The 24,652-nt window shown below is 32.0% G+C and overlaps 1 protein-coding gene and 2 long non-coding RNA genes across 8 annotated transcripts; all 3 read right to left on the bottom strand.

Annotated features, from left to right (window-relative positions):
• Positions 1-7,315: 7,315 nt before the first annotated feature.
• Positions 7,316-11,966, bottom strand: LOC139839982 (uncharacterized). 4 transcript variants are annotated; one of them, XM_071830204.1, is made up of 5 exons: positions 10,767-11,965; positions 9,424-9,505; positions 9,134-9,264; positions 8,953-9,024; positions 7,316-7,643 (listed from the first exon to the last, which is right to left on the bottom strand). In XM_071830204.1, exons 2-5 carry the CDS (start codon positions 9,455-9,457, stop codon positions 7,626-7,628), a joined length of 255 nt encoding a protein of 84 aa, XP_071686305.1. In that variant the 5' UTR covers positions 9,458-9,505; positions 10,767-11,965; the 3' UTR covers positions 7,316-7,625. The 4 variants fall into 4 exon arrangements, with proteins under 4 accessions (XP_071686305.1, XP_071686306.1, XP_071686304.1 ...); XM_071830205.1 differs by lacking the exon at positions 7,316-7,643 and adding an exon at positions 7,734-7,768 and having other exon boundaries at positions 10,767-11,966; XM_071830203.1 differs by lacking the exon at positions 7,316-7,643 and adding an exon at positions 7,806-8,134 and having other exon boundaries at positions 9,420-9,505; positions 10,767-11,966.
• A 191-nt stretch (positions 11,967-12,157) lies between these two features.
• Positions 12,158-16,084, bottom strand: LOC139841174 (uncharacterized). Of its 3 annotated transcripts, none has more exons than XR_011757396.1 (4): positions 14,983-16,084; positions 14,432-14,875; positions 13,454-13,709; positions 12,158-13,350 (listed from the first exon to the last, which is right to left on the bottom strand). It is a non-coding gene; the product is annotated as an uncharacterized lncRNA (long non-coding RNA). The 3 variants fall into 3 exon arrangements; XR_011757397.1 differs by having other exon boundaries at positions 12,158-13,709; positions 14,432-14,509; positions 14,749-14,875; XR_011757395.1 differs by having other exon boundaries at positions 12,158-13,709.
• Positions 16,085-16,180: 96 nt separating this feature from the next.
• On the bottom strand, positions 16,181-17,513 carry LOC139841175 (uncharacterized). The gene is made up of 3 exons (XR_011757398.1): positions 17,210-17,513; positions 17,011-17,107; positions 16,181-16,653 (listed from the first exon to the last, which is right to left on the bottom strand). It is a non-coding gene; the product is annotated as an uncharacterized lncRNA (long non-coding RNA).
• Positions 17,514-24,652: the final 7,139 nt, after the last annotated feature.

Below are 24,652 nucleotides of genomic sequence, written 5' to 3'. Positions count from 1 at the left end.
GTGGATTGTGAGTGTGAACCACATGCCGGTAGCACTATGATGATAATGATGTGAACCACGTGCCGGTAGCATCGAGTGTGAACCACGTGCCGGTAGCACTATAAAATGAGGCGTGAACCACGTGCCGGTAGCGTCGAAGTGTGAACCATGTGCCGGTAGCACTATAAACGAGTGAGACTCAAATGCGTATGGTGTGAACCACGTGCCGGTAGCACCATAGCGTTATGGTTAACCATATTGTGTTGTGATTGTATAGCATGTTATATATATATATATTGTGATGAGTACATGCTAATGTGGTTTTGGGATGGTGTACGACTTGTTAGTATTTACGAGTATGTTGATATACTAATTGTGTTACAAGTTCGTATGAGGTATTTGGTATTATGAATGCGGATAGATAGGTTATATATATGTATGTATAATTATTGCATTCACTAAGCTTTGCTTACCCTCTCGTTGTTTACCATTTTATAGGTTCCGGTGTGGATAAAGGTAAGGGCATTGCTTTGGTTTAGAGATCCCGTCGTTGACTAGGGATGCTTTTGGGACGCGTTGAGTTTTGGAGTTCGACCGATAGATGGGTAGTTTAATCCCAAACGCCATGCTCATAGTGTAGTTTGGAACTTAAACTTTTGTGGTCGAAACTCTTGTAATTTGTATTAACTTGGTATTTTGGGTCGTGTGGGCCCCACTTGTGAAACTTCATTTTTATGTTTGAAACGTACTAGTTTTACTTATATGAACGCGTGACTAAAAGCGTTTTGGCTAAAAATGTCGGGAACCACCCGATCTTTTTCGCATTTAAAGTAACCGGGGACAGCCAGCTTTTGCGCGCCGTGCAGTCCCCAGCGCGCGCCGCGCGGGTATGGCAAACAGCAAAAAAAAAAAAATTGTTGCAAATTAACGGGGTTTTGTCGGGTGTGGTTTGGGTTGTTACATTTGATGACCGACAACTGACATATACGGAGTATAAATGAATCGGGTAACCCGATTTATGTACTGATCGTGGGCCTAATTTGTCTGTTGGGCTAGAATTAATCATGGGATATTGTTGTTGGGCCATGTTTTCATTTGGGTCGTGATTATTTATCTGAGCCGAGTCCTTCTGCTGTTGTTGTGTAGAAGATAAATGAAAACAGAATATAACAGTTAAATAAAATTAACTATGATTATAATCAGAATAAGGGAAGGCAGAGGGACGGTTGGAGTGTGGTTGTTGAAGCGAGAGGTCACGGGTTCGAGCCCTGCAGGGGGTCTTTTTTTTTTAGGATCCGTTTTTATGAGGTAGTTCTCAAAATTATTATTATTATTATTATTATTATTATTATTATTATTATTATTATTATTATTATTATTATTATTAGCTATTGTTATTAGGATTAGTATTGTAATTATTATCATTATTATTACTAATAAAAGTTACCATTTGTTATTATTAACCTAATTAAAATTTCAATTATAATTACTATTATTATTGTTATTACTAATATTATTATTGTTATTAGTATTATTAGAAAGTAATATTATTAATATTATCATTAGTATTATGTTATAAATATTAGTATTATTAGGATTGACACAAGTATTATTATTAATGTTAGCATTTTCATTAATATAATTATCATAACCGGTATTATATTATTAAAGATTAACATAACTATTATTAAAAGTATCATTACTTTTAATCTATCATTTTGTTAAAACTACTATTAATACTATCATTATTTTTACTAGAACTATTAAAATTATTTTTTATTATCATTATACTTATTTTGGTACTATTATAACTGGTACTTTGTAAACAAAAGATTAATTATATAAAAATATATTTAATGCTCATATTTTAAATATATAAATATTTTCATATATAAAATGAATATATAATGAAGTAGCTAAATTAGTAATATAAATTTTTTATCACGACTAATAATATATATATAATTATTCGATTACAATTACGTGTGTTAATATATATACGAATGATATAGGTTCGTGAATCCGAGGCCAACCTTGCATCGTTTAGTTGTTCAATGTCGTTATATGTATTTTTACTACAAAATACAATACGGTGAGTTTCATTTGCTCCCTTTTACTCTTTACATTTTTGGGACTGAGAATACATGCGTCGTTTTTACAACTGCTTTATTAAATGCTTTTGAAATATGTTTTGAACTGCGAATACAAGAAATGCTTTTATAAATATTTGACGAGATAGACACAAGCAAAACATTCCTCGAATGAATTATTATGCAGACAGAAGTTCTGCGGATTATTATTGAATTATGTGGACATGATAATTGCCACCGTTGAATTATGTGGACATGATAATTGCCACCGTTGAATTATGTGGACATGATAATTGCCACCAATTGATATGAATGTTATGTATCGAGAGAATGATTTTTATACACAGGTTATGTGTATTAGTTTTTGTGCACGAGATATGTGTACGGTTACTAAGATTTATGAAAGATGATTTCGTACACGAGAAAGGTGTATTGTATTTAAAAGATATCGCATGTACATTACAGGTGAGTATAGGATTCGGGCCTATTTGTACCATGCAGGATTTAAATCTTGTGGTCTATCAAAATGTTGAATTTTTTTGTTTTATGATAAACTTATGAACTCACCAACCTTTTGGTTGACACTTGAAAGCATGTTTATTCTCAGGTATGAAAGAAATCTTCCGCTGTGCATTTGCTCATTTTAGAGATATTACTTGGAGTCATTCATGGACATATTTCAAAAGACGTTGCATTCGAGTCATTGAGTTCATCAAGATTATTATCAAGTCATTTATAGTTGGATATATTAGGAAATGGTATGCATGCCGTCAACTTTTGATGTAATGAAAGTTTGTCTTTTCAAAAACGAATGCAATGTTTGTAAAATGTATCATACAGAGGTCAAGTACCTCGCAATGTAATCAACTGTTGTGAATCGTTTATAATCAATATGGACTTTGTCCGGATGGATTAGGATGGGTTCCTACAATCCGTTTTGCATGTTTTATCTCAGGTATTAGTTGCTTCCGCTGTAGATAATTGCTGTTATGTAGAAGTCAAGCCAAACATTGGGACCAGAGTTAATACGCCGTCAGTGAATTCTGACGGGGTATTACATCTAAAATGTCTAAACTGCTCTTAATGATACACTTGCACAAACATTTTAAAATAATTTAATATAATTTAATAAGGGATACTTTGGGGGGGGGGGGGGGGGGGGCATGAAATGATGATGGAAAAAGTAAAAGTCATGTTAAAAATATCATCTCCCTTTGAATATGAGACGTTGTGTTGTAGTCTCTTTCTAATAAGATCAGATTACTCTACCATGACATATTTTTTAAAAAATTGGTTGTCATATTAGCGTCAATTTAATATTTTTGAGAATGAAAAAAAAATATTTAATAATAGTGATCATGACATACTCTTTCATAAAAATTGAGATTCAATATCTATTAAATTAAAAAGGGTTTGGCATACATTCAATGTCGGAACTTACTTAGGGCAGGAAAAGGCTATAGACACTCCAAAATTTTAAGCAATTAATGTAATATATGTGATGGTGTTCGAGTAAATTAGAGTAATTTGTATCAGATTTGTTTTAAAAAGAGTAAGTATAGAGATGGTTGAAGAAAGGTAAGTATACTGAAGGTGAATAAGAAGATGCAAGGGAGTTGTTTTTATTTACTAAAATAAATAAATAATATTAAATTTAATGGATAAAATTGCTCAAATGGTCCCTGTGGTTTGTACCAAAATGCTGGTTTCGTCCCTATACTTTTTTTTTGATGGATTTGGTCCCAGTGATTTGAAAACGTTGCTGATTTAGTCCCTCTGAATGACGGCCGTCAAAAAATTCAGTTAACTTCAGTCATGTGCCAAACATGTGAGGGTATTTTCGTCCGTTTCTTTTATTTATTGATAAAATTGTTGAAATCGTCCTTGTTGTTTTTATCAAAATTGCTTAAATGATCCTTGTGATTTCTTCAATTCTTTCTTCCTCTTCTCTAAACCTTCTTCTCCACCCAAAAAACAAAAAAATGATGAACCCTAATATTGTACATCAATTAAATCGCACCACCTTCAAAATAAATTGCAGGACTCTCAAATTAAATAACATAAATCATCTTGTTCCTACAATATTTCACTAGCCCTAATTTTTTCAACACCAACATAAATCAAACCACTTCTAATTCATCAAAATCAATAATTTTGTCAACACTAAAATTAAAACTCAATCAAACCCACTGCAGGTGGTTGAAGTTTGAGCACTCATCATATGTGATACTGTATATGTTTATCCACAATTATGGTAATCCTTTTACATCAAACTAATTAATAAAAACTACAAAACTCTATCAGGTGATGCACGAGATCTATAAAACTCAACACACGAGATCTATAAAACTCAACACTTTTGTTACTTTGGTAATCATAAACTTACCAGCAAAACCTTTAATCGTGAAGCCCACAACCACCCTTAATCACAAGGAGGAACCGGTGCCGCTGTCTGCAACAACCACCGCTGTCGTCGTCTTCACCAAATCGATGCAAGCTTGGAGTTTGTAGAAGGTCATCGGAGAACCACCGTTAAACACCGAAATCAAAATCCTTCATATCTGAATCATGTAGTAGATTTGAAAGTGTTTTTAGAGGATTTGAAGCTAATCGAAGGTGATTGAGGAAGAAGGCGACCTAATCAATGGTGATTGAGGAAGCGAATCGAAGAAGAAGAAGAGATGTCATGCTTCAATGGTGTTGACACGTCCTCTATATACGTATATCACTTATTTGTATGTGTATGGTTTTGGATTTGGTGCTCTGTTTGTTATTGAAGTATTGGACACAAGTAAGAAAAAGATATGTACTTCTTGTTATCCCCTTATGTTTTTATCCACGAATAACAAAAGACAGTGAACTGAGAATAGTTGGTGGAGACCAACTTGTAAATGGGTGTTTGTTAATTTAAGTGAAATATTCATATGTTTGAGTTTTTAAATTGTGATAAGTTTTTAAATTTTATTTTGATTTGAGTTTTTGATTTTGATTTGATATTTTGATTTTGATCTTGGGTTTTTGATTTTGATATAAAGTTGCAGGTTATACTTAATTTGGGAAGAAGAAAAAGGTAAAGAAAATTGAGGAAAGGTGAGAGTAATAATCAAATGACTGAAATACCCTCACATGTTTTGCACATGACCCAATTTAACGGAAATATCTGACGGCCGTCACTCAAAAGGACTAAATCAGCAACGTTTGCAAATCACTGGGACCAAATCCATCAAAATAAAGTATAGGGACGAAACCAACATTTTTATACAAACCACAGGGACCATTTCAGTAATTTTGTCAATTTAATGAGTAACTCAAGCATGTGATAGACTATTTTAATGTTTCTTTTTTGAAAAGTGTGTTAAATACATGTTTTATGTCTTAACGATTTTAGATACCATTTTTTTTTTTTTTTTAATTTGTACTTGTGTCATTACATGTTTTTTGTCTTTATATCTTGACAAAAATTCTTCGTTGGTCCTTCGATTTTGTACCAAACAGCGTAGGTGACCTTAAACTATTATTTTTTCTTCGTTAACCTCGAACTATTAAGATATCTCACGGATGACCTTGGAGTTAACGCGTCAGTATTTTTCTGTTAAGTGGTGGCATGTGAGGGTATTTTTGTCAATTCACATTTCCTTTTCACCTCTCTTTCATCTCCATCTTCATCATTTAATTTAAAACCCTAACTTCATCCTCAATACCCGATTATTAATACATCACATTAATAAATTCTTTATCGTTCAGTGTTTTAAGCAAGCTGCAAATTGTAATTTTTAAGTTTGGGAGACATAAGAAGCGATCTGGCACAATTGCAGCGATGTGGTTGTGTTAGCTCTTTGTAGTTGCTACCCACAAAACACCATATATGTGTTGTGTATGTCTCCTTATTTTATTTTATTTTTTAAAAAATTATACTTATTGGCCGAAGGTCCACATGAAAGTAATCTCTTTATCCGTCGAATAGAGAGAGATAGCTTTCTCTACTTTTGAGAGTGTTTTCACTCTGGACGAAGAAATGACTTGTCTTTATTCTCGGATATGGAAAGGATTGTCCACATCTCACCTCCCACATACACCACTTATATGGTAGTGGGTTTTGTTGTTGTTTTTGTTGCTATTTGCTTAAAAGGTTGATCAAATATAATATATTTTTCTTGTGTTATTCATGCACCTTCATTACCGATTACACAACAATTTGACGCACATTCACATTTGGTGAGTCTATTCACCATGCTAACTTTTGTTCTTCATTTGAGATGGGTTGTCAATGACACTTTGGTTCAGCAAGTTAATGTTGTAATCGAAGTTTTTCATTGAGATGTGTTGTCTAGAAAAACCTGTTCCAACCCGGATCCGAACCCGTCGGGTCCCCATTTAATTATTAAATAGCGGGTAATCGGATTTTTCCACGGGTATTCGGGTCCCCGTTTACTTAAGAACTATTGGATAAATGAGTTATCCCACGGTTATTCAAGTCTTTTTCCGAGTATACGAGCCGGATAATTGGATATACGGGTCGAATAATCGGATAAACGGGCCGAATAATCGGGTATATGGGGCTATCTTACACACCATTTGATATCATTTTAATAAAACATGTATATATAATGGTTTTTATTTAAGATTTTAGGCATTAAAAAAAAAATTGTAATTGCCTACCTTACACATCATTTAAGACGCCCCTGGCCTCCTGCTTAGGGCATGTTTGACAAATAGCTTTTAGGAGATTTTAGCTTTTATGAAAAACCTCTTATTTAATAAAAAGTTTCGTTTGATTATAAGACCTTAAAGTTTTTTGAAAATTGGAAAAAGCTCCTAATTCAAACGCTTCTTCATCTAGCGTTTAGGGATAAAAAAGATTCTCGACATACAAATTGCATGAAAGTCCACGAATTATCATCAAGTATTATCCTCAAGATACGGAGTATTAATTTAATTATCCTTATGCCCTCATGTATTATCATTAGACATCTTCCATGTATTAGTCCATGTATTAGTACTCTAATTTAATTATGAGTTTTGCTATATGCAGCCCTATAGGAAATAGTTAATGTTTCTTTTTTTAAAATGATTCCATCATTTATTACCTAATTCCATGCTAAATGAGAATCCACCTCACTTCAAATTTAAGGAGATAACTCATAACCGACACTTTTCATATATGATTCATAGCACTATTAAATAAAATAATTTTAGAATATTATCTATATATCTAATTGACAAAATACTGTAGCACTATTCACCAATAGTAACCAGCGGTATTTTCGTCATTTCACTCTTTTTTTTCCTTTTTCCTTTTTTTTCTTTTTCAGCTCATCTAACTCTAACTTGAAAAGGGTTTCATGAATAAGTCCAGATAACATCAATCCAAAATCAAACAAAATTAATAAAAAAAACATTAAAAGTTATAAAGGGTTAACCTTTAATGAAGCCAAGAGAAAGTAGACCAATGAAATAAGGCAGGAAAAGAATGAACTGCCCTAATGTTTTCCAAACCCCAGTTGGAGGTTCCATTGAAGTTGCAGGTTTTCTTCTTCAGATCTCAAACAATTTACATCAGGATCCGACCCGAATCTTCAAACACCAACCCAAAATTATTTGTCAAGAAAAAAAGAAAAAAAAATAAAAATAAAAATAAAAATAAAAATAACAAAAAAAAAACTCAACTTGGTATATGTCTGGATGACAACTTAATCTTTCTTGCAAGAAATGAAATTATACAATAATTAATCATTCTAATTCAAAGTTTGAAGTACACACATACACCCTTCATCAATTATATATTTTGTGGAGTATACTCCGGAATATAAATTAAATAAATAAAAATAAATAAATACTAAAATACTATGATGTAGCCATGTAGGTCTCCCAGAATAGTAGAACGAATTTAATAATACTAGTGTAATACCCGCGACTTCGCGGGATCATGATAGTAAAGTTAATTACATGGTGTAATTAAATTGTTATCACTACTATTTGAGATTCTCTTATTCTCGCTATAAAACAATGAAGTTGTCATCCAATTTACAACATGTTCGCGATACTGTCATGACACCCATTGATGTCTGAACCAAGTAGAACAATATAACAATTAAAATTTTCAAATCCTATAAATGCTTTTACAATGATCAATTATGTATACAACAATATTTGGAGGAAACAATGCAATCTGAATTGATTGATATTTTGATAACTTACTATGCTTATGTCAAAAACTGAATTAAGTGTGAACATAAATGAGTGTAGATTAATCATACTGAGTTATATAATTCATAGTATTGCAAATATAACACAACTCAATAACTATTGCGTGACTAACGTTTAAGTTTGGCTTTACACATTAGAATCCATTTCGCATAAAGACATAATGTGAGCAGATTATTATAAATAGTACTGTAGTTTGTTTGTTCATTAGCAGACTTTTAGTCATCTTATAACCATTTTCATTAAGTAGTATGCTGAACACAAGAAATGAAATTAGTATTAAAAAAGTTTTCACAACAAGAAATGAGATTACTACTTAAAGTGTTTTCGCAAGTCTGTTTATATTAATCAAAATTTTCTGTTGTGAAAATTTTCACATGAAATCACATAGGAAAGTGATGGGTCGAACTTTGAACAAAATGCTAATTCGTTTTATTCCAGGATGAGTAGGCTGGTTAATATGAATTTGGCTTAATATGTACCACAATATCCCTTTGATAAAATATAATAAAGATATCAACTAAACTATCCAACTTTCAGATCTTTCAAGAACAACATCTATAGTTCTATGTTGTAAACATATACTATCGATAAAAATTACTACATAATATTACGGTTTTCAGTTTTCTTAAACTTAGATACAAGTAATACTACATAGAATTATAGAATTGATACTTACAAGAGTTATTTCTGTTTCATCCAACTCCATCTCAATTTCAAACAGCTTGTCTGGCTCAGCAATACTCTTACTCTATAACATTGAAAAAACAGAAAAAGAACCAACACTGTATAAGCAATTGTATTAGTTAGGCAGTACTAATGGGGGAAAATTGAGGCTATAAAGTAAGCCTGACTTAAACCTTTTTAACCATCTCATCAGAACGTATGCTTTTTATCCGCTTCCACTTTCGAATTCCATCTGAGCAATCTTCCCTGAGCAGCAAACTGATTCTCTTAGTCTGTTGGATTTCATCCACAATTTCCTTCATTTCTTGATAAGAAGACAGATAATAAATTCAAGTAATAAAAAATATATAATCAAATTTTAACCCTATTTTTATGTAGTATCTCACAAAAAGTAAGCACAATAGATTAAAAAAAAAAAAAACAGACTAAAATTTAGCAAGCATGGTATATACATGTTACCTACTTTTAAGAGGTATGTAATACCCTCTCTTGCTCATCCAGAGACTCTCTGGTCCTTCGTACGACTGCTTTGGCACTCTCAATTTCTGCACAAGCAAAAGACCTATTAGCAACCTTTTAGTATCTTCCAAAGCGTACAAATAATTAATAAAATCCTTATCTCATATTGTGACAATATTATTAGAGCATCATAATGAATTTGAAATGTTTCAAACAAAAAGAAAAAACAGTGAGAGAATTTGATAAAAGGTATTCACATATTACACCAATTACACCAACTATGAAATATTGATAACCCAATCTCCAAAATGTAATAATCATAAAGTTGGATTAAGTATATCAACGTTCCTTATTTCCAAGTGATGAAATGATCAACTTTTACCTGTAACGCCCATATTTTTGACACATTTTTTTTTTAATAAGAACAGTCAATCTCGACTGATTTTCGGGTCCCACAGAGATGAAATGATCAACTTTTACCTGTAACGCCCATATTTATGGCTTAATATCAGCACATAATCAGCAACAACGTCTCAATTTTATACTTGTTTTAAACCTCTTTAGACTCGACAAACCCATACATATCCTATACCATTAGCTCGTCGGGTCTACTTTCTATCCCAATTATTAGTATTCACCAAAACCTAATCATTTTCAACTTGCTAGCCCGCAAAGTAGGCCCGAGAGTCATTTTTGACACTTTTACTAAAATAGTAAATTTTTCCATTCACAACTCAAATTCCCAACCACAATTCCTGGGCATGCCAAGTTCTTGTTACAAGTGCAAAATGACATTTTAGATGTGATAGTCGCTTCCGTTACTTAAAATCACGCATGTGGGTCAAAATGGGCACATATGACCCAATTGGCTCACAAATTCCTATGATAACCAAATTATGCTCAAAACTCATTTTCAAGATACCAAAACCTTCAGTTTCACTTATTGAGGACGTGTCAAAATCAACAATTGCTCAATTCGACACCAAATAGCCCAAATGGGTCAAGGGTCAAAATGGACGATTAACACTCTTTTAAATATATAAACTTCAAACGACTACTATTTCCTTTCTCAAAAACAACTCTTGACATATTTTTATTTGCAAATCATTATTTTGACCCGTATTCATATTATTTATAACTAAACGGGTCAAATTACCCAAATTTCATTTTATACCATTTTCAACACTTTTACATAGGCCTAATCCATCAAACGGGTCAATAACCCATACAGACTCATTTCACTTGACGAAACAATATATTCCGTTTACTTTACATATTTAACTAAAACTTGGGTGACTTACACAAATCAAGAATCAATTCGGTTATTTAATAGAAACACTTGCGTACCTACATAGCAAGTGAGTTCCACATTTAGCCGATTTCCTTTTTTCATTTCTAGCTTGACTTTAACATCCAAGAACCTGGTACCTTGAGCTTTAAGAATGCAACACTACTTTGATGCAAGTGCAACAACATGGAGTTGATTACGGGACTCCCCTCAATTAATGAAAGAAGCATTCACAAATATAATTCCAAGAAACTTGAAAGATATATGCAAGTGAAAAAATATGACCCGAGAAAGAAAGAGAAGAACACCAAACCTTATATGGCATCTCTGCGACAATATTAGCCTTCATAAAATAACTAAAAATATTAAACAATGTTAAGTTATTTATAGTATTTAAAATATACTATCATCTAGATTGGAATCATGGCAATACAGAAGTGTTCATTGACCCAAATTGCCCATTTTGACACGTACCATAGAACAAAATGAATTATTTGCAACTCACCAACCCAACAAAAGGCTAGAAAGGAGTTATCAACTAATAAAAAAATGTTGACAACAGATTCCTAACTACAAATCAGTGAAACCGACCATCTTAAAAATCTTGTATATGTATTTGTTCCAATTTACCCATTGCAAATCAAACATGTACCCTGTTTGTGATAGTTATAGGTATAAATAAATAAATCGTATTGCGAACAAATTACTAACTACTGTAAATACAATGGTGTTCTCCTTGACTTTTTAAAATGGTAAGCTTACTAACTATTGTAAATACAATGGTGTTTACCCTGACTTTACTTAACAGTAAGCTTACTAACTACTGTAAATACAATGGTGTTACCCTGACTTAATTTTATGGTAAATATTAGTCCATAGCATGTGCAATAACATTTGACAATGAAGCAAGAACACTATATATAACTAAATATATGTGACCTATATATCTGACCTATTTTTATCTTCCTCGTGCTTTATATCTCTTTGATTTCAGTTAATTGTTAATGATGACTGTATGTGATAACTGACCTCTATCTTTATAGCCTAGTTTCATGAATTTTAAAAATATTTAAATAAGAGGAGAGAATTTCTACTCATGCAAAAATCTTTTCAATGATTTGAATGACAAAGTTAGAAGCGGGACAACTGCAAGTTAAGATAAAAACGGATTAGCAACTGACATTGACATTTAAGTAAGTCGAGCATTGATATGTAACATATCCTTAAATTCAGCATATGTTATGAGTAAGTTACACATATTAGTAACTTTCTATTTATATACTTAAATACTAATACTAACATATAATATGAAAATCATATGTTATATGAACGAATCTATGATACTAAGATTCACATAAGCCATTGATACCTTTAAAATGTCCACCATGACAGAATAGTAGAACTAATAGTTCCTGTGTACAAAAATCATTAGTAATAGACGTAGCATGAAGACAAAATATGAAATTGAACCCTTAACGACAAACAAAATATTAAACTTACAGATTTGAAACCCATGTATATATTAAAAAATTAAATTACTCCGTGTTGATCACAGAATAACAAAAAACTGACATAACTATTAATGGATCATGATGAAACATAAAATTAAGAGGGTGCTTTGGTTTAATATTATGCCAACAAAAAAAATAAGTTTCTATGGTTGTAGATACTATGTTTACAAACATAGACTCGTATTCCAGCAGTTAGTAGATTCAAATGAACCCATATTTGAGTTGTGTATTTGTGAAACACTATACTAATAAATATAGCATACAATTATCGACATATGGTATTTTTAGAGTAGTTACGACATTGGTGATGAACCTTTACCACTTATGAATTTCACAAGGAGTATAAGCATAGGATAATTATTTCCCCATATACCAAAGAAGCAGTGCTTCAACGGTACCCGTCCCTTTGAAGCTGGGGCCCCATGTTTGGAAGCTTTACACAAAATGGCGCAGGTTCGAGTCCCGGGGGGAGCAATTCCCTCGGAGTATGCCTTCGGGTTAGGCTCGTGCTTGCCACTCATGGGGTATTCGGTGGAGGTGATTTACAGGCATCCGGCTATTACGGGGTTGGCTTGGTGGGTTGCCAAAGGCAACACAGGGTTAAGGTGTCCCTGCCAATCTACACTTTTTTTACACAATTATTTCCCCATATCAAAATCTGATACATATTACCTTTAGGCTGCAGAAGTAGCAGTCATACCCAGTACTATGTAATTTCGTTACTTTAACGATTATAGTATAACCTGAAGCACTTTCAACTGTTAGAGTATGTATTGTATCCTTTGTCAGTACACATTCATCCCAAGTGCTACATAATAAAAAATAGTTGCCGCAATCTAAAACATCAGATTAAGCAGAAAAGGCAATAAATATAATACTCTACGTAGTGGACTTACCCGGTACCATTGACATCTGATATGAACTTTATCGTCAATTCCCGTTATTATTTACAAGGATTGGACATCTCCATCGGCAATTGAACCCCTCCATCTCTATAAAATGGCTAGATACACATATGAACTTTCACATCCATTTCTATGTAATAGGAGGATTTCTTAGTTAGATGTAACATATTATATTGTGATAATAGTTACACATCTGAACTTTCACACCACTGGATTTAGTGTACCACCTATCACATCAGCTAATGTTTTAGGTGTTAGCTGCCAAATTAAAAATCTCAAGCAAGACGCACAAAGTGGATAAAAATGGTAAATAAGCAACACTTAAATTACCTCCATGATGTAGCCATTCTTGTTTTTCTTCGAGTGATTCAACAACAAAAACAATAAGTTGCATATCCCCGATGTGCTATAAATGGTCACGAATATGAACTAGTATAACACAAAGAAGAGCTCCAAACATGTATCACATTTAACACCAGCAGCCCTAAATATTAAAGACAATGAAGGTAACCCTCGCCATCTTACATGACATGTTATTGGTGTAGTAAATCCACCATATCTGCAACCTTATTGCATTGCACACTACCTACAAACCAATATATAGATTTTAAGTTGCATTTCATTACTGAATCAAGATAAAATCAACGTCATCTTCTGATGGTGATTCAAGTTCAACCATTGACCAATTATTTGGATTTTCCATTTTTACCACCACCGATGTTCCTCGGTGTGTTTCTTTACGACACCAAAACGACATTTTTATGAAACAGGATCTGATATATCTTCAAGATTTTGGTGAGTGAGTGATGGGTTTTAGGAATTATGAAATGGGTTAGTTTAAAATCGAATCTTGATGAGAAAAAATGAAGCTTTACTGCAGCAGCATTGTGAATTGAGTGCGTGAGTTTTCATGTTTGTGTGCAGAATTTGAGTTTAAGAGAGAGAATGAAGTGACGGTGTTGGTAGTACTACAAGATTAAAAGTAGGTTCTTTTATTTGTTTTTACAGCTTGCACTAATTTCTAATTTCTAATTTTGTATGTAATTTCTTTAAAAGAGAAAAGATTATGATAAATACTCATTTGATTTAGTATTATGAACATGATTAATTCATGATGGTAACTAAAACCGAATTTGTTTATCCATACACAATGAATCCGGTTACAAGTAGATATCAGTTCTTTTCAGCACATATAAACAACCCTAAGTGTCATAAATTTACATCACAGGGTGGCAGTGATAAGTGATAACTACAAATTCAACATATCTTTATTCTTATCTTTAAGTGAAAAACTAAAACTGTAGTTACCAGTGAAAGAGGTAGACAGTCTTGATATTATGAGTGAAACTGAAGCTGCAGCAACAAATATCCGTGAAACTGAATGTGCTGAAAAGATAAGGCAAGTAAATGGACAGACATAATGTGCTGAAAAAGATAAGGCAAGTAAATGGTCCAAAAATAAGATCAGTTCTATTAGGGACATGTTTTATTGATGACCAAGAAGACTCTGAAGAAGAAGCAATGCAACCCTCCCCAAGACAACAGAGCCATCATTGTGGGGAGGGTAAACAGTGTCATAAAGGCAATGGACATGTTATAATAGAGAAAGTAAAAAGGTTAGTAACTTTGATCGTCTTCCTATAGTTCTTGGGATTTTCTTCATCTTTAAAGGATATATGCTCCCACGGGCATCACGTAAAGCGTTACTTCACAAGACCACATGTCCTCCGAATTAAAAATCTTATACACAATCTGTGAATAGCACACATTAAGAAATCCAAATTCAACTTTGAATTTTAACATAAAAGATATACCATTAACAACGATTACAAAATTCTGTAAATAAACATCCTAATTACCGGTGATATAATTGCAAGATACGATTGAATCTGAATATAATAGTCGAAATGTTGTACCCTTCCATCATATTATTAACGAAGAAGAACCTCAGAAGCAATGTATGGAGGGGTGCCAACTATGGATTTAGGTCTCGCCTGCAGCAGATATGACTGCAAAATAACTAATACAATTAGTAAATTGAGTTATATCATTGACATAAAGTCAACCATAATAACATGTTAAACACATTCGTATAACTAAAATAATATATATTTAGCCGTAGTGCAGGGCTCCGTGTCCTCAATCTTCATATCTCACTGGCAAATAACACGAACGTTAACCAAATCATATAAAACAAATACTTAGGTATACCCTAGCAATATGAATAAGAACCATTGAATCTATTATAGAAATGGCAGTAGTGAACTTGTGATATAAGTTTTAAAAGAAGTACCTGGCATAAAATATTAACAAATAACTATCATCAATAAAAATCATTTAAAGCAAAACTTCTATAACATAGATCTATATTTCCACATAGAACTTATATCACAAGTTCACTACTGTAAAAACACCATAAATTTAGCATAAGAATGCAATTCATAACATCACACCAATCACCCACTTATGAGCTGTTACCCAACCCGACCATTGGCCGTATATATTTACAGGATCCCTATCAGCAACAACAACAAAGTCTTAATGGAATCAGTTCACCTAGAGAACAACCTTACTGAAATCACCAGCGGTCAACTTCAAATTAAGAGTGTTCACTAAGACAAAAGTAACTGAAATGCTCAGGGAAAGCAATGTAACAGTCTTATGATGAGACTTCAACAAATTTATGTAAAAGATGCCTTTCGTGTAGAAGTCTTTACCCTGCATCACCATATAGAGCAAGCTTAAGAACCAAAACAGTTATACGATGATTTTTGGTGAGCTGCTCATTGAACCTGAACTTAACGACCCATACCCAATGATCACTTGAGGCAAATCTTTATTCACATAATACTGCTAATTCATACACTTTTCTCCAAATGTGCTAGAATTTAACCCTAACAAATTCAGTTACAAATTATTGACCGACTTCAATATGTTGATTTGGAACAACTGAATTATTGAATTACATATATCAAATTCCTAATCACCCAAATCAAAATAACAAACAATCATGTATCAGGTAACAAATAAACATACATTGTATGAATATTGATCAAATAACACATAAATGAAAAGACGATTAGGCAAACCCGATAACAAAGGTTGTCAGTTTTATCGACCAGTAGTTCAATCTTCTATCCAAGATCAAGACCTACACAAACCTCACTTTTAACTATGTTGATTTCAAAAAGGAGTTTACCATTTGTTTGCAATCGATAAAAAAATATTATGAACAAATTCCTAATAAGAAGTTTACTATTTATATTCAATCGTTGAAATTTTCACTTGGTCAAATTACAAGAAATTATAAGAATTTGATGAATAATTACTATTTATAATCACCTGGTTTGTGCACATATATCTGAAAGTGGATTTTGAAGTATGTCTTTTTCCAAGTAACAAACACCTTAACACGCACTTGAGTTTCAGGTGTGACTTGATTGTTGAGCAGGTTTAGAGGTATGAATTCTCAAGCGTCATCCATTTTTTGAATGATATTTTGTTGTGCAAAACTGTTTTCTTAATGACAACTGCTGATGTATATATTTATAATCAGTTTCCAATATTTCGTATTTTAAACCATGGAGGGAAATAATAGCAGTTAAGATAATACAGTCAATTGGAATGTATCAGTAACCTCCAGCTGGAGATAAAACTATAACTGTATTGTTATAAGTAACCTCCATTGTACGAAATTAATGCTTATATACATATATATGTTGTATCCAATATCCAAAAAATGTATTATAAAGTTTTAATATCTAATCTACCTGCCTATGTAACAGAATATGATAAATAAATAAATAAACGTGCATAATGTAAACTTTAAATTAAAGTTAGTTCGGTATTATAAAAAATTAAGAATCACCAGTAACATGAAACCATACCTTTACTATGAATCTGCTTTTTATGCTTGTATGCAACAGTCCACCTTCTGATGACATAGGACAATATCCATAAATCAACGTATTGAGAATCCATAATCTGGAAGAAAAAAAAATTGTTCCATAGTAAGGTATATAATTATCGATTGTGAGTTGATCATTATTACATACAGCTAATTCATATTAATAATAATCAACTCACGGTTAACGAATTGTTTCGATTGAACGAAATTGAATGCGAGGGAGCTAATCATTATTGGATAAAATGATTGTCTGCAACCTTGTCGATTGAACACGTTCTGAGTTGAAGACGAATTGGAAACGTAAATACCGATTGACACAAATATCAAGCATAATAATCAAAAAATTAGGGTTTATGTCGTTTGAACAAATTGACGAAAGTGTATTGAAGGTACTGTATTATGAATTTATATAATATAGCTTCTTTGAAATTGATCGATATAGCTAGGGTTCTTGGGGATTATTTTTAGTCGATGGAATGGAACGATCGGGGAGAGAGAGTGTAGATTGGATGGATACGTTTCAGGTTTTAGAGGGGTATTTTAGAGACAACATTTAAATCTAACATCAGACAGACACTGAATTCTGACATAATGAGCTTTGGATCAATCAAGAATATTCTTTTTTAAGGGTGGGAGGGTGGGGATCTGTTTTTGTCATGCTATATTTTAAAAAAATCTGACTCAATTAAAGCTTTGCTTTAATTGCTTTATAATTAATGTAGATATAAAAATATAGAATATAGAATATAGAATATAGATAGATATAGATATAGATATAGATATAGAATATAGATAGAATATAGAATATAGAATATAGAATAGAATATAGATATAGATATAGATAGATATATATATATATATATATATGTAGAATGTAGATGTGTAGATGTAGATAGATGTAGATGTAGATGTAGATGTAGAAGTGTAGATGTAGATGTAGATGGTTTTACTTTCATGGAAGTTTGATTATTGATTATTTTTTTGAAAAGCAACAATTTTTATTCATATAAACAACATTTACAGAGTATGACAAAGGAGCTTGATTATTGATTATTATCTATATATCTAATAGACAAAAAAACGTAGCACTATTCACCAATAGTAACAATAGTAACCAGATGTATTTTCGTCATTTCACTTTTTCTTGTCTCAAACGATAAAAGAAGCAACTTTCATAAAAGAACCAACCCTTCAATGTTACCAAAAGATGTCGAAAAAAAAAAATTTTTTCAAAAAAAAAAAAAAAAACTAACTTTTTTTTTCTCTCTCTTTTCTTCCTCAACGATAAAAGAGGCAACTTTCATAAAATGAACAACCCTTCAATGCTATCAAAAGATGTCGAAAAAAATTCTTTTTTTACAAAATGGATCAAGATTTTTTTTTTAACTCGCATTCAAAACGGAGCCCCCAGCGTGAAGCGAGGGCTCAACTAGTTTTATCTAAATAACACACAATCGTTTGTAATAAATAGTCAAATATAATTGACATAGAACTTTGATACGTAAATAAAATATTTTATTTTGTGAATTTTCGTTTTTTATTATATTATTCTTATTTTTAATACTAAATCAACACTAGTAAATATAAGAATCAAACACAAATTTTATTTCCTCAATATATTGCCTTCTAACTAGTTATATATACACGTTCAACCTTATCACCACAAGAATGTATTGCTGATTGTAAAGTAAATTTTAAATCAAAGCCGTTTCAAAGTAATGATATGTGTGAATTGAATTGCTAACTGCATCTGCTTGTGGATTCTGATCGATCTCATCGTTGACGGTAAAGTTCAAAACTCCAAGTCAATTACTGTTCGGATATAAGTGTATATTGATAACTATGTTTATAGTTATGATGTTAAACTGTAGTTGTGCATGACTACATGATAATTTACTTTCACGCATTTAAATAGTATACATTTTGATTTAGATTAGATGCTTTTCAAGACAACTCTGTTTATATAAGAATAATAAAAGTTGATTTGTTTATTAACAATACTATTAATTTTTAATATAAATAATCAAGAGAACTTTTATTCTAATTAACATAAGAATAAGAATAAAATCGAAGTTGATAATTTATTAACAAGACTATTAATGAAAGTTGATATTTCTTTATACATTTTGGTGGTGTTGTAGATTATTATATCATGATTAATGTGGATTTGAACGAATTCCCAAATGAAGAAGATTTGGATTTGAACGAATTCCCAAATGAAGAAGATGAGGAATTTTTTTTTTTTTTTTTTTTTTTGAAAGATCAATTAACATTTATTAAAGATAAGAAAAATACAAAGAAGCTCTAAGAGCTATACAGCGAGAATACATAAGCCACGAAATGACAAAAGAAAAATAAGAATGTAGAACTATACAAGGTTAATCTAATCAATGGCTAAGAAAGAATCGACTCGACGAGGGGCAGGAAAAAACTCAAATCCTCAAGTCGTAGCCGTGCAAGAACTACTTGAAGATTCAAACCGAGGAGAGAGCAGAGTAACAGTGCTGAAATACAGCGATAAAGCAACCTGCCAACTCATGAGGAAATATTACATGATGAGCCTTTCGTTGGTCAAGCTTTCTCGAACTTTGAAGAAGCACATTTTTTCTATAAGAACTATGTATTACTGTTTAATTTTTGTTTGATCGGTGAATTAGCCATGTCCCCAAATAAACGTTCATCGAAGAGGAAGGTAAAAATACCGATCAGATTTGATGATTCTGTTTTGATGTTTGCTAATAAGAATATAAATCGATCTGTGGTAGAGGAAACTAATGATGATCCTAAGGTGGATTCATCCAATTTGGAGGAACTATCTGATAGGGATCAGGAAGGTGATAAAGTGAGCTGTAACGAGGAGAGTCATCATGTGGATTCTGATAAAGTTGGAGATGCTTCTATGGATAGAGAAGGTACAGGTAAGACTATTAATGATGAAGATATACATCTTGCGTCTGTAAGTAGTTCTACTTTTGTTAAGGAAGCCTCTGATATTTTGAAGAATAAGGATGTTAAACTGTCTTATGCTAATGTTGTTAATAGCAATAAGGATAATATCGATAAAATGTTGAACTATGTTCCTCCTACAGTCGATAAGGATGGTAATGAGTTTGTGATTTTTGATGAGGAACTTGTTAATGAAGGAAGTTTGAAATGGAATGCTACTGCTTGTGGTTATATGATAGGTTGTTCCATGTCTTATAATGCATTGCAGTATAATCTTAGAAGGATGTGGGGTAAATTTGGATTGAAAGATATCATTATGGATGATAAACAGATTTGCTACTTTAAGTTTGCTAATGAGGAGGGTATGAACAAAGTGGTAGAAAGTAGTCCTTGGTTAGTTAATGGTAAACCTCTATTGGTCTGTAAGTGGGATCCTGAAGTGAATTTGGAGAAAATTGACCCAAGTAAGATGCCTGTTTGGGTCAAACTGACAAAGGTTCCACTAAAGGCTTGGAGTGTTAAAGGTATTAGTACCATTGCAAGTAGAATTGGCAAACCTATACTGATGGACACTACTACTGCTAATATGTGCCATAGAGGGAATGGTAGGGCTGGTTATGCAAGGGTCATGATTGAAATGGAAGCTAGTAAAGGTTGTGTTGAAAGTGTAGATATTCATTATCATGATTCTGAGCATAAAATCAAAACTGTCAAGAAGGTTAATGTTGAGTATGCCTGGAAACCTAAAGTGTGCTCTCATTGTGCTGTGTTTGGGCATGAGCATAAAGAATGCAAGAGCAGACTGATAAGGCTAAAAAGGAACATGTATTTCATAGCAATATCCCTCCTAAATAATAGGTTTTCATATGTAATTGTATTATATTTTCATTGTAATTGTTTAAATAAATAAGTGCGAAGACAAAAGGCGAAAACGAAGATTTGAAGACACAAACTTCCAAAAAGCTCAAATGTACAAGATACAATTCAAAAGGTTCAATTTATTGATGAAAAACGTCTAAAAATGACAAGAGTACAAGTTACAAAACGCAAAGTACAAGATATTAAATTGTACGCAAGGACGTTCGAAAATCCGGAACCGGTACCCGAGCCAACTATCAACGCCCGGCGCAATGGACCAAAAATTACAAGTCTACTATGTACAAGAATATAATATAATATATAAATAATTATATTAATTATTTATATTTTATATTTATATAAAAATATGTCGACAAGCAAGGTTCCAAAATTATGTGAGCTGGATTTTCAAACTCCACGACTCGCGGAGTTTGCAGGCTTAAAACTCCACGACTCGCGGAGCTGCAAAAATCAGAAATGCCTATAAAAGGCCATGCATTCTGCCGAGTTTAAAAATATAAAAATAATAATAATAATACTCTGTAATAAATATATATATATATATATATATATATATATATATATATATATATATATATAATATAGTATATGGTAGTTTTATATTAGATTAGTTCGGGTTATGTAAAGATTATTTTACGGGTTTTAAAGTCGGAGCTCTGTCCGTGTAACACTACGCGATAAATAATCAATGTAAGCTATGTTCTCCTTTTTAAATTAATGTCTCGTACTTAAGTTATTATTATGCTTATTTGAGCCAAAGTAATCATGATGTTGGACTAAATATTAAAGACGGGGTAGTTGGGCTTTGTACCTTAATTGGGGTTTGGACAAAAGAACGACACTTGTGGAAATTAGACTATGGGCTATTAATGGGCTTTATATTTGTTTAACTAAATGATAGTTTGTTAATTTTAATATAAAGATTCACAATTGGACGTCCCTATAAATAACCATATACACTCGATCGGACACGATGGGCGGGATATTGATATGTACGAATAATCGTTCATTTAACCGGACACGGGAATGGATTAATAGTCTATGAAATTATTAAAACAGGGGTGAAATTATGTACAAGGACACTTGGCATAATTGATAACAAAGTATTAAAACCTTGGGTTACACGCAGTCGATATCCTGGTGTAATTATTAAACAAAGTATTAAAACCTTGTTACAGTTTAAGTCCCCAATTAGTTGGAATATTTGACTTCGGGTATAAGGATAATTTGACGAGGACACTCGCACTTTAAATTTATGACCGATGGACTGTTATGGACAAAAACCAGACGGACATATTAAATAATCCAGGACAAAGGACAATTAACCCATGGACATAAAATTAAAATCAACACGTCAACCATCATGGTTACGGAAGTTTAAATAAGCATAATATATTTTATTTCATATTTCATCGTACTTTTATTTACTCGCTATTTTATTTAACGTTATTTATTTATTGTCATTTATTTTTCGCTACTTTAATTATCGTCATTTATATTTTGCATTAGGTTTTAATTGTAACTTAAAATATAAAATCGACAAACCAGTCATTAAACGGTAAACCCCCTTTTATATATTATCAATATAATATATTTTGTACAAATATAATTGTTTAAAATATAGTGTGAAATAAGCCAGCTCCCTGTGAAACGAACCGGACTTACTAAAAACTACACTACTCTACGATTAGGTACACTGCCTATAGTGTTGTAGCAAGGTTTAGGTATATCCATTTTGTAAATAAATAATTAAAACTTGTGTAATATTTCGTCGTATTTCGTATTTAAATTAATATTATTTCGTACACCCCGCTGCACACATTAAGTTTTTGGCGCCGCTGCAGGGGACTCGGCGAAACACTATATATTTAATTTATTTTTGTATAAATATATTTATATATATTTTTAGAAAAACAATATAAAATTATATAAAAAAAACGAAAATGCAAACTCCGCGACTTGCGGAATTTTAGGGCACGTGGCAACGCGACTCGCGGAGCCGCCCTGACGCGCTGACAGAAACCCTATTTTCGCTTTAATTACGGAGTAATATTATTTATTATTATTTTTAAACCCTAATTACTTTATTAGTTTAATATAATTAGTTTTAATTTTTAATTAAATTGTATTTTAAATTTTAATTAGTTTTATTTATATATATAAATTAATACTTTTATAAAATAAATATATAAAAATAATATTTTTATAAAAATAAATAATTTTATCAAAATTTAAGCTTATTTTTATTTTTGTATCTTTTTAATCGGTTAATCGTAATATTTGTATTTTTATCGTTCATATCTAGTTTTAAGCTTAGTATTTTGCCGTACCTTATTTTTATTTCTAGATTTTTAGGCTTTGCCGTAAAATCCCTTAAGTGCTTATTCCTTAGACTAAGATTTAGGTGCTTTAGAATTTTGCGACGCCATTTTTTCGCGCTATCTTTCTTGTTTTTATTTTTCGACGTTTTTCGACGCGCACTCTTTTTCTTTCTTATTTCTCGACACGCTAGTTTTTAGGACTTAGAAATTTTCTCTATTTTTTCTCTAAAATTTCAAAACGAAAAATTATTTTAAGCGGTTAAATTGATAGACATCCAAATTTTCTGCTTCGTAGTAATAGTTGGATTTGTTAGTGGCTGAGTTGTGAGCTTCCGATTTAAAGGGTTCTAGCTCCCTGCTGCATCTATTGGCTATTCGAAACGTGGGCAAAAGCAGAAAAGTCTATTAGTTGGACAACTTATATAAGTTTTTCTATTTTTATAACTAATATGATAATTAAAATTTGGTAATAAGCGCATTATGAAAAGTCTCGAAGATATTTTGGAAACTCTTTATGAAATACAAAATCAATACTCTCAACCGAGTGTTGATGACAATTCGATCAGTCAATCTTGGATCACGAACGACGAAACAATAACTGGTTGTGAAATCTGTGGAGATTATCACTCAACATGGGAATGTTACTATTACGTTCCTATGGAAACTTACGCACCCACGGAACCTGAATGGAATGATTATGAAGAATACAATTTAAATTGGGATTATTCCCAAGAATATTTCCAAAATCAACAACCAGTAGACGAGGAAAATTACGTGTCTGAAAATTTATTAGACAATATGAAAATCAAACTTGAAGAACTCAATGCTCAAAATGAACAAATGAGAGAGTTTGTAAACCGGCAAGCTGAAACTCTATCAGACTACACACCTGTTGATCTGAGGAGTAGTGTGCAAGAAAATCTCATATCATCGAATTTTGATGAATTCGAGAGCTCCGAAATCACCAACTATCCCGATGATACTTTTTATTCAGTCTTACCAATTTCACAACATATCGACACATTAGCCTCTACCTACGAAATCATCGATCCATCTATGGATGAAGAAGAAATAAGGAAGACAAATTTGTACTCTTGGGAAAACGATAACGTTGAAAATTTTACCCCCAATACCAAAGTGGTGGGACCGATAAGTACCGTTAATGAAGAAGAATCTACTTCGATCCCGAAATTCACCATTCCACAACCATCCAACCCAATATTCTCAATAGATAAGTCATCTATCGAAGATGAACTACGAGCTGTAATAGATAATGACACCTCAGATTTCACCCAATTGGGTAATAGATGTGAAACCTTTAATCCCGATAATAAAAGGAAGGAAATGTTAGGAATTGTCCACCCTATAATATGTATGTCGGTGTATATCGATCCATTTGACCAAGAACCAGAAAAGAGACATATCCATTTACTAAAAGCTACACTTAAAAAAGAATTAAGTAGTGACGATCGGGTG

The sequence above is a fragment of the Rutidosis leptorrhynchoides genome, chromosome 4 (assembly GCF_046630445.1).
Source record: "Rutidosis leptorrhynchoides isolate AG116_Rl617_1_P2 chromosome 4, CSIRO_AGI_Rlap_v1, whole genome shotgun sequence".
Lineage (NCBI taxonomy): Eukaryota > Viridiplantae > Streptophyta > Magnoliopsida > Asterales > Asteraceae > Rutidosis > Rutidosis leptorrhynchoides.
This window is presented reverse-complemented; position numbering and strand designations above follow the sequence as displayed.

Coding starts and splice junctions, on each gene's coding strand:
- LOC139839982 (XM_071830202.1), bottom strand. CDS start 9,457: ATGAGCAAGAGAGGGTATTACATACCTCTTAAAA. Junction 9,265..9,423: donor GTATTACATACCTCTTAAAA/GTAGGTAACATG, acceptor CTTCTTATCAAG/AAATGAAGGAAATTGTGGAT. Junction 9,025..9,133: donor CTGATGAGATGGTTAAAAAG/GTTTAAGTCAGG, acceptor TCAATGTTATAG/AGTAAGAGTATTGCTGAGCC.